We start from the raw sequence: 13,115 nt of genomic DNA on the forward strand, positions 1-13,115 counted from the left end.
TTTATATTCAAAAGTTCATTTGAACATGTACCTCCCCAGAGTCATATGGCCTCCATTACCATGGATCATGATAATTACTTGCCCATCACAAGTTCCTGTACACAGAAGGCTCCCTGTTCGTGCTTTCTGCATGTGGCACATGTTCACCCGTTTCCAAGACCTCTTGACCACATGTCCACTTTGTGACCTGAGAGATTCATATACAGAGAACATAAAACCACTTGCCCCTGGGACACAGGGGAGGGTGGGACAGAACCAGGGGCTGGGAGAGACAGATTATCAAGCCTTGTTTTTTTTCCCTGATCTCCTCCAGGGAAGGGACCCAGGACCTGCCCTGCCTAAGGCAGTGGTTCTGCTTTCACTCCAGTCTGGGCTGGTTCAGCTCCTTCTCTTTGTGGAGATCATGGATTGTCCCAAGGCTAGGCAGAAATGACGCTCACTGAGGGAGGCAGTATGGCGTGAGGCAAACCACGGAGGACACGTCAGGGCAGATGTGGTTTGACCCCAACTCTGCCACTTCCTTCTCACGTGACTTCTGGCAAATTACGTCCTCCCAGAGGCTTAGGAGTTTCTTCTCCTAAAATAGGAGTCATAGCAGCTACCTTTCAGGGTTGTTGTGGAAGGTGTGGAACAAACTGCTGAAGCCCCAAATCAGAGCCTAGACCACATCCACAGCTACTCTTCCCAGGAAGAGGCACCTGTTCCCAGGGCAGCCTTGGCCATGAGTCCCACAGAGTGCCTGCAGCTAGGGCATAGAGGGGTTCAGGGGTCCCAGGCTTCCTTGCCAGAAGGACCTTCATAGAATTGCTCCATGGGATGTGACTGGTGTTTGGGATGGTTCCTTGCTGTGTAGGGATGTACTTGCTGCAGAATGTTTAACTCCTCTGTCCCCTGCTCACTATCTGTAGAGTCTGTCCCCCAGCCTCCAGCATGACAACTACTAAAAGGGTCCTGCATGTATCCAAACATCCCCAGTCCCAAGGGAGAACCATAAGATGAAGGCTCCTTTATACCCAATCAGAACCAAAAGAGAATGCTTGCCCTCAGCCCAGAATGTGCCTTCCACAGGAGCCCCCCCACCCAAGGAGAGTTTGTGACCACAGCTGGCTCACACCTCCCTTCCCGCAGAGTCCCCATGATCCCCACTGTTCCTCATAGGACTCCCCATGTAATAATTTCTCAAATCTCCATTGTCATACCATATGCACTCCTTTAGTAAAGTCCTTTGATATACTAGGTTTTTAAATTAACATCCTAGATTGCCACCCTAAAAGAGGAGGTGATTCTCTAATAAGAGAAGATCAGACACCTGAGAAAAGAGAGCTGGACCTCTTTGGGATTCTTCTCCCACATGGTAGAAGGGACACTATCTGCCTACTCCATCCTACTGAAATGCACCATGAGCTGGCATCTACAAGTGTGGGCTACAAGCTATCTGCCTGTTCTCTAAGCAATCCTACCACACACTGATGTTGCAAGGGTATGAGAGCTCCTGCTTGGAAGAAATGACAGACAGCACTTGCAAATGTTAATATATGTATATATAAATTTATATACATGTATATATATATAGACATATGTACCTGTGTTATAATGTGCACTATTAATGTAACAATTATATGATTAACATAGAATATTAAAGTAGTTAACAGGTACTATTTATAATTACATGGTATATAAATTTAATGCATCAGTTATATGCATGATATTTATACATATATATACATACATACGTGCACACACACACACACTAAGAGTGCTCAAAAGTTAATAAATGTTGAACTTCCCTGGAGGAAAAACACAAAGAAAATTTTAAAAAAGAAGTAAAATAACTTGTGAATTGAGATACCACCTTCCACCTCTCAAACTAGAAACTTTTTTTTTAAACAATAGCCTTGGGTATTCATGAAAGTGTGACACATGGCTGATAGAGTGTGAACTGGAAAGCCTTTCCAAAGGGCAGCTGAGCAATATGTTTTAAAGTTCCCAAAGTATGCATGTTCTTGAACAAAGCAATCATACTCTGTACAAGTTCATCCTTTAAAAATTGGGGGCTGGGGATGTGGCTCAAGCAGTAGCCCACTCGCCTGGCATGCCCGTGGCGCTGTGTTCAATCCTCAGCAGCACATACAAAAAAAATAAAGATGTTGTATCCGCCGAAAACTAAAAAATAAATATTAAAAAATTCTCTCTCTCTCCCTCTCTCTCTCTCTCTATCTCTATCTCTATCTCTATCTCTTTAAAAAAAAATTGGGCTGGTTTTGTGGCTCAGTGGTAGAGTACTTTCCTTGCACGTATGAGGCACTGGGTTCAATTCTCAGCACCACAGATAAACAAATGATTAAAATAAAGGTTCATCAATAACTAAAAAAAAAAATTTTAAGTACTTGGGTGGGGATCTGGGGTTGTGGCTCAGTGGTAGAGCGCTTACCTAGCGCATGTGGGCCTTGGGTTCGATCCTCAGCACCACATAAAAATAAATAAATAGAATGAAGGTATTGTACACTAGTATGGCAGTATGTAAAAAAGCGAATGTGTAACCCATGTGAATCTGCAATATGTAAACGGGGTAAAAATGGGAGTTCATAATCCGCTTGAATCAAATGTATGAAATATGATATGTCAAGAGCTTTGTAATGTTTTGAACAACTAATAATAAAAAAAAATTTAAAAAAAGAATGAAGGTATTGTGTCCAACTACAACTAGAAGATGAATATTTAAAAAGAAAGTACTTAGGGATTTATTTTTATCATTGCTTGTTAATGATAAAAATTAAAAGCCTCAATAATCAAAAACAGGAGGTTGATTAAATATTTTACATATAGCACAAAACAAAGCTAATATTATTAAATAGCAGATTTCCAAACATTATAATTGCATTTTCTTTAAAAATTTTTGTCTATGCAAAAATGTACTAGAAAGTACATATAAGAAATATTAACATTTGGCCTAATAAGATTTACAGGTGATTTTTTTAGTAATCTGCATATTCTCTAAAATATCCATACTGGCCTAAAATTTCTAAAATGTCTCTTATCACAATAATTCTATTTTGTAATATGTTTATGTATGAACATATCACATCACCCCAAGAACACAAAATCCCTGAGTACAAGTCCTAAGTCTGGTTTATCTTCATGACCTCCCCATTATGTTAGTTTAGTGCCTTGAATACTTACAACAATTACTATTTATTTAATTTTTGCCTTGTGGAAAGCATTGTGCTAAATTGTATCTTTTAATACAGTGAAATTCAATAATCATTTGTTGAAGAAAGGAGGGAAAAAGGAGAACAGATAAAAAGAAGTGAATTAATAAATGTCCAGCAACCTGAAATGAGCTGGCAGCTATCTCAAATGGAAGTGACAAGACCACTTTTTGGTCCCTTTCTAACCACCAGGCCCTACCAGTCTGCTAGACCATCCCTTCTAATGGTAAGGGACAGGATTAGGAGGAGGAGAACCATGCTATGATCCTGGATTTTAGGAAGCCCACACTTTTTGCAGGATAAGATCTGGTGAGAACTAGTACTTTTAAAAAAAAAAAATCACTTCTGAAAGTTTTCCTAGCAGAGTCAAGAAAACCAATACTAACATGAAAATGACACTTTAAATAAATATTTTTGACCTTGACAACTTTTAATTCATCTCCATAAATGATCCCTGAGCGTTCACCATCATGTCTCCATTGGAGCAGAGAAAAAATAAATAAGCACAGTGTCATCTTTCAGGAATCTGTAATGCAATGAAGACCACAGGTGCCAAACCAATGCCAGGCAGGGTGTAAGTTATGGTGGAGTACCCCTCCCCACCAATGGGCAGTGTGCAGTGGGTGTTCTGATGGGGATGGAGAGACTCAGAGGTAGCAAATGAGAGCAGACATTTGGAGGGCAGACAAGATTTAACAATGCCAAGTTGGGGGAATGGCATTTCTGGCTGTGGGACAGTCAAGGCAAAGTCTCTAAGCAGTGGGGCTGGGGTTGTAGCTCAGTGGTAGAGTGCTTGTTTCACACAGTTAAGGCCCTGGGTTTGATCCTCAGCACCACATAAAAAAATGATAAATAAAATAATGGTATTGGGTCCATCTACAACTAAATATATATTTTTTTAAATGTCTAAGGGTGGAGATATGGTATGTTTGGTGAAGGGCATGTGTTCAGTCCATGCCCCAGAAACCTTGGGCCACTTCAGAACAAGCAAAACTGGCCCAGAAATGAGTTGCTCATCATCGGTCTCATTTTCCCCCAGCACTTTCCCACCACACCTCCAAGCAGGTGCAGCACACCAAAAAGCAAATTAACATGCTCCCCCATTTTCAAAGTCTCTGGAGTTCAGATCAGATTTAAAGCCACAGAAATCTGAATGCTCCCAGAAATAGGAATGCCAGAGTACCTCCTAAGCACCTGTCCCTATGCTGCTGTTCTCCAAATGCTGACATCCACAGAGGAAGCCCCCTGCCACTAACTGGGCCTCCCAGGTCTGCCCACCCCCAGGAAGATGAGGACACAAGACCTTGAGAAATTGTTTCAAAACAGACCAAGAAACCAAGCATAGACCAAGAAACACGTCTTGGACAGATATCTTCAAATGCTCAGCCTCCAGAGGGTGAGCTCTGTGGTCCAGCTCCCTGAGGACAGGAACAGTTAGGGGCAGAAAGAAAGCAGGAGCCATTGGGAGTTTGGAAGACTCCAACACTCGCCTCCAACATCCGGCTCAGGGACACCACAGCTTTTTCTCAAATATTTCAGTAACATGATATATTATCCCTCTCTCCCTGCCTGCATCCTGCGTCTCTGTCAGAGACTCTGAATGGGTTTCTTCTTCTAAGTCTCTCCTCTCTCCTCTCTCTCTCCCCTGTGTCTTGGCATTTCTATCTCTAACCTGGTGCCTAGATGCCCAAACGTCTTTGCCATTCTGTCCCTGTGAGTCTCTCTGGTCACTGTCTTTCTGTCGCTTTTCTATCTTCCCTCCTTAGGTTTTCCTATCTCCATCATTTCATCTCTCTGTGTCCATGGCTGTCTGTATTCTTCCTCTTCTGGATTTTGTTATTCTATTCGCTGCAAGGAAATCGAGCAGTTCAGAGAAGTATGATCCTGAAAACTGGCTCCTGCGGGATGCAGGTTGATGGGTGCCTCATGGACAACCCCCGGCGCGGCTTCCTGTCTATGTCAGGGGCTCCCAGGTGATCCCGCCTGTCGCGCACAGTCCTGGCCCAGCCCAACCCATGACCCCTCCACACACACACCCCTGCTTAGATAGTGACCCTCACCACCACCGGAAAGGGTGTTTGCCTAAGCCAGGCGTCGGACAGGGGGGATGGAAAGTTCTCACCGATAGTGAAGCTGTAGCCATCGATGCTGAAAGTGGCGCTCCTGCATTTTTTGAAGCCCTCCTTCCTGTTGCTGGCGTCCGTCATGGCTCAGCCGGACGGGCAGGGACCGCGCAGCTGGCCAGCTGCCTCCAGGGATCCCCACCGCTAAGCGCACGGCCCCGCGCCGGGCTCTCGCCGGTGTCCCCTCTCCCCGCGCGCTGCGCGCTGTCACCCGCAGACCCGCGCTAGTTGCTCGTAGAGCGCGCCGGCTGCAGGCACCGGGACCCAACGTCAACTAGTGCACCCGGCACACGGCGGAGTCAGCGAGCCATCGAAACAGCCCCATCGCTAACGACAAGTTCCAGATACCAGGAGAGGAGAGTTACTAAGGCGAGGCGCAGCGCGCGGGTGCCTGTGGACCCGGCTGGTGGGTGGGTGCCGGAGTCCCGCCTTTCCCGCTCTACTCCCTGGGAGCCGCGGAAGCCAGAGCGCTATAGGCACGTCTGTTTTCTATTTCAGCTTCGCCTTCCCCTCTCTGGAGGCTGGTGGGGTTTGAGGACCCGAGGGAATGGCTGAGATTTGGCGTTGTGCTTCTTCAAATATGTTTTCTCTGGCCAGAGAGCTCCCCAAAAGCACATCAACAGATGGAAAAGCAAACATCTTAGCCGTCAGATGCTGCCAAAGTTTACTCCAAACAAGGAAGTCAAGAAGATCGCCACGCCCACTTCCTCCCACAGCTGTCCCCAGAACTCCTCTGAAGCCCCGATAATATACGACTTCTCAACAGTCCCTGGCCAGAAGATGATTATCAAAGTAACCCATATTGGTGGACAAGCGTTTTCACCCGGAGGCTCTAAGATGTGCAATTCACAAGCGAGTTTGAACAATTCATTTTCAGTAGCTCCGTTCTTTCCAAGTTGGATTTGCCAAAAATGATAAGATTCCTGGCATTTGCACACCTGGAAAGATCTTACCAATCTTGGAGCTAACGTTTTGATGACAGAAGAAGAAACTGAGTTTGAGAAGAGCTTGAGGAAGGTGCTTCAGCTAGAAAGTGGAGAGAGTGGAAGAGATTTACTTTATTGAATCCAAATCTGTTGTGCCTTTCTGAGTTAGGCAAGGCTTGTACAGGGGAAATCATTCCTGGCAGCCAGCAAGCAGTTACTGAAGATTTGCAGCCACAGTGCTCTGTGTCGGGTGCTGAGGAGGCGTCCACTCTGGGTAACACGGGGAATGAAGGTGCTATGCCCAAGCTCTCTTGGGACTACAATTAATGTAACCTCATTTGGGGGGGGGGGGGGCGGGGGGATGGTATTGACACAATAAACACTTGTCAATAAAAGTCAAGCAGGTGTATGTCTACTTGATTCCAGTTAAGTTTAGAAGACAGTGGATCCCCAGGTCTTCAGAGTCTAATAAATTAGAAACCCTCTACACACACACACACACACACACACACACACCAGCAGCAGTGTTCTACACACAATTTCAGGAGATCCATAAAGTCCTAAAACCCATAGAAACCGAGGTTAATGTACATCTCAGGAATTTAGCCTTCTTCAATTCACCAAATATTTTTAAAGAAATTGATTTATTTTTTTAATGTCAGAGTGTAGTTGGTATTTCAGTTGCAAATTCCCTCATGGAAGACCCAGAACTACACAAGATAGTTTGATTAGGTTGGTGGCAAGATTAATTAATCATAAAGGCAATGGGTGCCATGAATATGGTGTCATGCAGAGTAGCCCTTCTCAACATGGGAGCCATGATGTAGTCCTTAGAGTATAAGGCTCATGTCTGGAACTAGTTACAATGCACATACAGACCTGGGTCTGGAATCTGGCTCCACCACTTACCAGCTACATGAACTTGAGCAAGACGCTCAACACCCCTGAGTCTAGCTGTCCTCATCTTACAATGAGAGTGAAGAACACCACTATGTACAGGCATTCATTTAGGGCATTCACCTGACTCTCAAGTTTCATTATGCAGACACTGCAAAATTCTCCACAACAACACTTTGCTTATAGGTGCCACCATTAATTTTATAAGAGAAATTTTATATGTAACATGTGTATGTAGGTGTGTGCATATAACAATATTATATTTTTATTATAGTAATCACCAAAATTTTCTTGTAATTTCCACTTCCTTGTATTTTTCCATATTCCCAAACTTTAAATGAGACATATGCTTTCTTTTGTGCCAAGGAAAAGTCCTGGAATGAGGAACCTGAAAACCCTGAGTTAGTCTCCTATAGTAAATTACCAAGGGAAAAAAAAAAAAACTAATGTGATGGAAATTTTTCTTTGAGTGAAATTAAAACTTTGCATTTAATCACTCTTAACAGAAAAGCTTCTTGAAATATAATCTATAAAAATAATAACAATGTGATCATTTATCTGTCCCCTCAGTCTGGTAAAAATAACTTGCCTGAACAATTAGAACTGTTTTTAAACTGCTTCTCCCCAGAATCATTATCTCTCTCCCTGGTTTTAGAGATTACACACCTACAGAACCACTAAATGTGTTGCTTCAAGTCTTAAAACAGCCTTCTCAGTGCAGGGCTCTTACACCAAACCAAGCCAAGCTCAATGCTACATTACATAAGCCAAGGAAGAATGAGGTTAAGACTGAGATCAAAAGACACTTGGCTAATGCTTGCTCTTTCAGAAATGTTCCCTCGAGAAAGCCTGTGGAGTAGAAAAACCAAGACATCCAAGCAGAGTTGAGTAGTTGTGCCTAAAACCAGGTGACCTGTAAAGCCAAAACCTGTACCATCTGACCCTCCCATAAAACGATTCCTGACTCCAGGATTATAGCATGTCATACACCTCATACCTGCCAGGGATTTGGGGTAACTTTTGGTTTTATTATATTTACTTTAAAATTTAAGTTTGTAAAGGGATGGATCTTTTTTTAAATACTGAACTGGATTATAACAAGAAAGACACAGTGTTAAATATTTGAGGAATGAATGAAGAAAAGAAGGAAGATACATATCATTTGATCTGGTCATTAGCTGAGATTAGTTAAGATTAATTCCTCCTAAGAAATTATGTGAACCTGACCTCATCTCTAGATAGAAGAGTAGGAACTGAACGCAGGGCCCATATCAGTTCATGGGTCAAATGATATCCTTCAAAATAACTATATGACAAAACACACACATACACAGAGAGAGAGAGAGAGAGAGAGAGAGAGAGAGAGAGAGAGGGAGAGAGAGAGAGAGAGAGAGAGAGAGAGAGAGAGAGAGAATATAGCGGGTTATACAAAAAATAAAAATCTTGGGAATCCAACTCAGGTGGTAATCAAGTCTTTTTATTCCCAGTGGATCTATTGATAGAATCCACTACCTATTTCTATGTAGGAGAATAGGTATTAACAGAAAGTACTTGTTACTGATTTGGGTTTTTTTTAATAGTTCTAGAAAAAGGGAAGACACAATATTTATAATACATTATCAAAAAGAGAGCTAAGAGCTATAATCCCAGCAACTCAGGAGGCTGAGTCAGGAGGATCACGAGTTCAAAGTCAGGCTCAGCAACAGCGAGGCACTAAGCAACTCAGTGAGATCCTGTCTCTAAATAAAATAAAAATAGGGCTGGGGATGTGGCTCAATGGTTGAGTGCCCCTGAGTTCAATCCCCAGTACCAAAAAAAAAAAAAAAAATGAGCTAAGAAAAACGACTTTTTATTTTTCATGCCAGATAGAATTTCATTAATGCCCTACAGCCATTCTCAGGTAGGACGCTGCCTAAAATTTGGAATTCTCCCAGCAACCAGTGGTCCAAGATTGCAAACTCAAGTTACCCCACACAGTTCCTGGCACAGAATAAACCCTTGAAAAAAATTCAATGAATTAAAAATTGAACAAAGATGTGAAAGGCAAAGTTACACAGCCAGGTAGTGATATGCCCTGTCAGTCATTCTTTCTCTTTACTCACCCTCTACATTCTTCTATGATGAGCTTTGGAGGCAGTTCCAAACACAACTCCAAAATAAGTAGGCTTTAAAAATATAAAATTTTTAATAAAATAGAAAACTCCACAACTTGCTAGCTGTATGACCTTGGACAAGTTGCTTAACCTCTCTGAGTCTGAATTTTTTCCTTTGTAAAACAGAGTTATAATATCTATCTCATAAGAAATATGTGAATTTTAATGAAATAATTCATGCTAAAGACTTAACTCAGGCCTAACCCATAGTAAAATTTCAATAAATATTATTTTTAATACCAGCATCATCATTATGTGCTTCAAATATGATCCATAATCAGAGGCAAGAGGAACAGGCTTAGAACTCTCTCACATCTGGATCCAAGGCTCCAGAGTATCACCAGTTGAGCAATGGAGCCAGAAATTCTAGGCCTCCATCATCCAACTGAGCTGCAGAAACTCAGAGGTTTTCTGAGAATTAGAGTCTAGACACTAGACAGAGCCTGGCTCAGGGCGCTCTCAGAAGATGGAAGATCTAGCCTCCATTACCAATCCCATTCCATGACACTTCTGTCATATATGTTTTGCTGCGTTTAGTAGATATGCTGTGGTCCTCACCTCCCAGTTCTCTTGGCAGCATTGGACTTGTGGACCATGGTTACACCTACATGCCTTTGTTTCCTGGACATCTAGGCCACAGCTTGCTCCTGGCTTTTCTTCTAGCTCTCCAGCCAATTCCCTTTCTGATGATGTTGACCATTGTGTTCCCTCTCCTCTGAGTGATTCTCTTCACTCTTGATGACTCTGTTAATGACTGTCAAGCACCTGTGTCCAACCTGGATCAGGTTCCTGAGCAACCTTCTTTCCTTTCAGAAGGTCTTACAGGCAACTTGACCTCTACTCGGCCAATCAGAACTCTTCATCTCCCCATTCCTACCCCAGAGTTCCACTGGGGTGGGGGGTTCTGCACCCCTTCTCATGCCAGTCCAGCCTTTACTATCCTCTCCCCAGCTGCCCTATAGGAGGAGAATTTCTCAACTGACTGGTTGGAGTTTCCAGGCATTCCTTGGGTCAAATTCACCAGGGAAAGTCTCTTCTGAGCCATAAGGGCCTTCTCCCTGGGAAGCAGCCCCATTCCAGGACAAGCACAGAGCTCAGGGAGTGGCACATGGGCTAAGTGTTACTTCTCCTGCTTCCTCAAGGTCAGGCATTTCTGGGTTGCTAGCCATAACGTTCCCAGAATATCATCCAAGCTGACTCTTCACCTCCAATGGTGCCATTCCTGTAAATAGTCATTCTGACCACTCAACTGTCAAATCAGAACCCGCGAATCATTACTGTCCCCTCTGTCTTTTTCATCTAAACAGCCACTGATTCCTGGCAGAACCACTTCCTCAGTGTGTCTGGCATCTGTCCTCATGCACCCCTCTGTGGTCCAGGCCACTACCGTCACTCACATTTTTGCACCTCTGTATATTTATGCTTTCTAGTTACAGAAAGAAAGAAATTATATGTCACAAGATGATGCAATGTTTAACTACTACATGAATTAGATTTGGGGCTTGCTTTCTAAAAGCCAGAGTGATAACATAGGATTAAAATGATCTCTGCTCTCAACCAGTAACAGGCCACTTGAAAAAGAAGAGTCCTTTAGGAAAATTAAGCTTAATTTTCAGCATGGTAGTGGGCTCAGGTACACTGGTCACAATAGCCCCCCATATCCCCAACCAGCTTGCTTTCTGCCTGTCCTAGTAGCCAAAATAAAAATGGAGTCATATCCTTCCTCTGCTTAAAACCCCTCAGTGGTTCTTCATCATTCTAGAGAAAATTTTAGAATAAAGTAAAATCTCCTTACTTTGTCTTGTAAGGACCTACAGAATCTTGGAGGAAACTGGGGAGCATAAGTGAGTTTGAACTTTCTCCAAGGGGAGTAGGAGGCATGAGATGCCCTTTTTTTTTTTTTTTTTTTTTGAGGCAATGGTACTGTACTGGGGATTGAACTCAGAGGCACTCACTGAGCCACATCCCCAGCCATATTTTGTATTTTATTTAGAGACAGGGTCTCACTGAGTTGCTTAGCGCCTCTTCATTGCTGAGGCTGGCTTTGAACTCAAGATCCTCCTGCCTCAGCCTCCGGAGCTGCTGGAATTACAGGCATGTGCCACCATGCCCAGAATGAGATGTTTTTAAGCAGAAGATAGAAAAGATCAGGAGGAAGCTGAGAAGTTAGCAAGTTAGACAAAGACAGGAGAGCAATCACTAAAGGCCAGCTAGCTGCCACTTTGGCGCCTGGGTCTGGTCTTCAGGGAGCATTGGGAGCCAGTGGCAAGGCATAGGTCACCTGACTGGATTCCTGACACTCTTGCAAAGGCTTCGTTTAGATTTCATCTCATCTTGAACTTCACAGAGAGAAGTCAGGCATTCTGTGCTTTCTGTGGACCAAGAAATAAAGCACTTATGTTTATTCATCACCTACTATTGCAAATACTGTGTTAATTTGCTTATCTAACCTTTGTAACAAATATCCAAGTTCTCAGGTGACCTGAAATCATGATAAAGGTTTGTTTCCTGCTCATGACAAAGTCAAATATAGATTAGATGAAGGGAGAAGGGCACTAGGTTTCTTCTATGGAGCTTTTCGGGGACTGAGGCCCTTTCTGTCTAGTAGGTGCACCAATCCTGAGGATCTTGCCTGGATCCTTCCAGTTAGCTGGCAGATGAAGGAAGAGAAAAAAAAAATAGAGGAGATGAAGAAGCCATTTAGAAACCAGGCCTGGAGAAACATATATCACTTCTCCCCACATTCTGTTAGCCATAAATTAGTCATATGGCCCAAGCAAACTACAAGGTGGGTGGATCTGGGAAATGAAGTTAGGAAAGAATAAAAGGTTTAGTAAACACTGGCCCCTTTGAAACCCTATCCTTCAATGTACCAGGTGGAGATGTGGCTTCTACCCCCAGGTCTGAGATACTAATCTTTACCCTCCAAACAGAGTTCTCCCTTTCAGTTTTAAACCCAAGCTCACAGGACCAATGTACCTGAGCCCACCACCATGATGTATATTAAGGCTCGCTTTCCCCAAAGGATTCCTCTTTTTCAAGTGGCCTGTTACTGGTTGAGAGCAGATATCATTTTAATCCTATGTTATCACTCTGGCTTTTAGAAAGCAAGCCCCAAATCTAATTCATGTAGTAGTTGGATATTTCATCATCTTGTGACACACAATTTTTTTTCTTTCTGTAACTAGAAAACATAAATATACAGAAGTACAAAGAGGCTTGAGTGTTAAGAGACCAAAAGAAACACAGAGAGAAATTCAGTAAATAATCTTTAGTAAGCCAGGAAAATTTGCCACATGAAAGATGCTGACGAGGACCCAGGGAACAAGGGACTGGAATAAATACAGAGCATCCAAGGTTACGACTTGCGCAGTGATAGGTCCCAGATGGATAGCCGAGGACTGGCAGGGGCAGCACACACCCTCGCTCTGCCATGGGGAGGGGAACTTGGGCTGGCCTTGGTCAGGCCACCGGGTTCCAGGCTCTGGGCTAAGGACACATGCATCTCATATCAGGCCTCCAGCCACCAAGAAGGGAATGGTGGAGTTAGATGCTCTAACCAGGGAGCTGAAATCCCTGGAGGAGGTAACTCCTCTCAGTGGCCTCCTTGGCAACAGAATTATCAAGAGCACCAAGAATGCTGGGGCCCCAGAGAATAGACAGCAGCCCAAAGGGCCATTTCTGACCCAGAGTGGCTCCAACTAGTTTCTCAAATGACTCTTAAAAGAGAAGTTCTCCTCTGTCTGTTACTCATTGACAGCTAAATTCATCTTGAACTTTCTTCTGGCTTAATGATTCACCTCAAAT

General features: G+C 43.4%; 1 protein-coding gene across 3 annotated transcripts in view; it reads right to left on the reverse strand.

The window, feature by feature from the left end:
* Positions 1 to 5,501, reverse strand: part of Pde1c (phosphodiesterase 1C) — a 511,610-nt gene extending 506,109 nt beyond the window's left edge. For 2 of the 3 annotated variants that reach the window (XM_076863774.2, XM_076863775.2), the window contains exon 1: positions 5,332 to 5,501. In XM_076863774.2, the coding sequence (XP_076719889.2) occupies positions 5,332 to 5,416 (85 nt within the window). In that variant the 5' untranslated portion in view covers positions 5,417 to 5,501. The remainder of the gene's footprint in view (positions 1 to 5,331) is intronic. The other variant, XM_076863776.2, reaches the window with a different exon arrangement.
* Between the last annotated feature and the right edge of the window lie 7,614 nt (positions 5,502 to 13,115).

The sequence above is a fragment of the Callospermophilus lateralis genome, chromosome 1 (assembly GCF_048772815.1).
Source record: "Callospermophilus lateralis isolate mCalLat2 chromosome 1, mCalLat2.hap1, whole genome shotgun sequence".
Lineage (NCBI taxonomy): Eukaryota > Metazoa > Chordata > Mammalia > Rodentia > Sciuridae > Callospermophilus > Callospermophilus lateralis.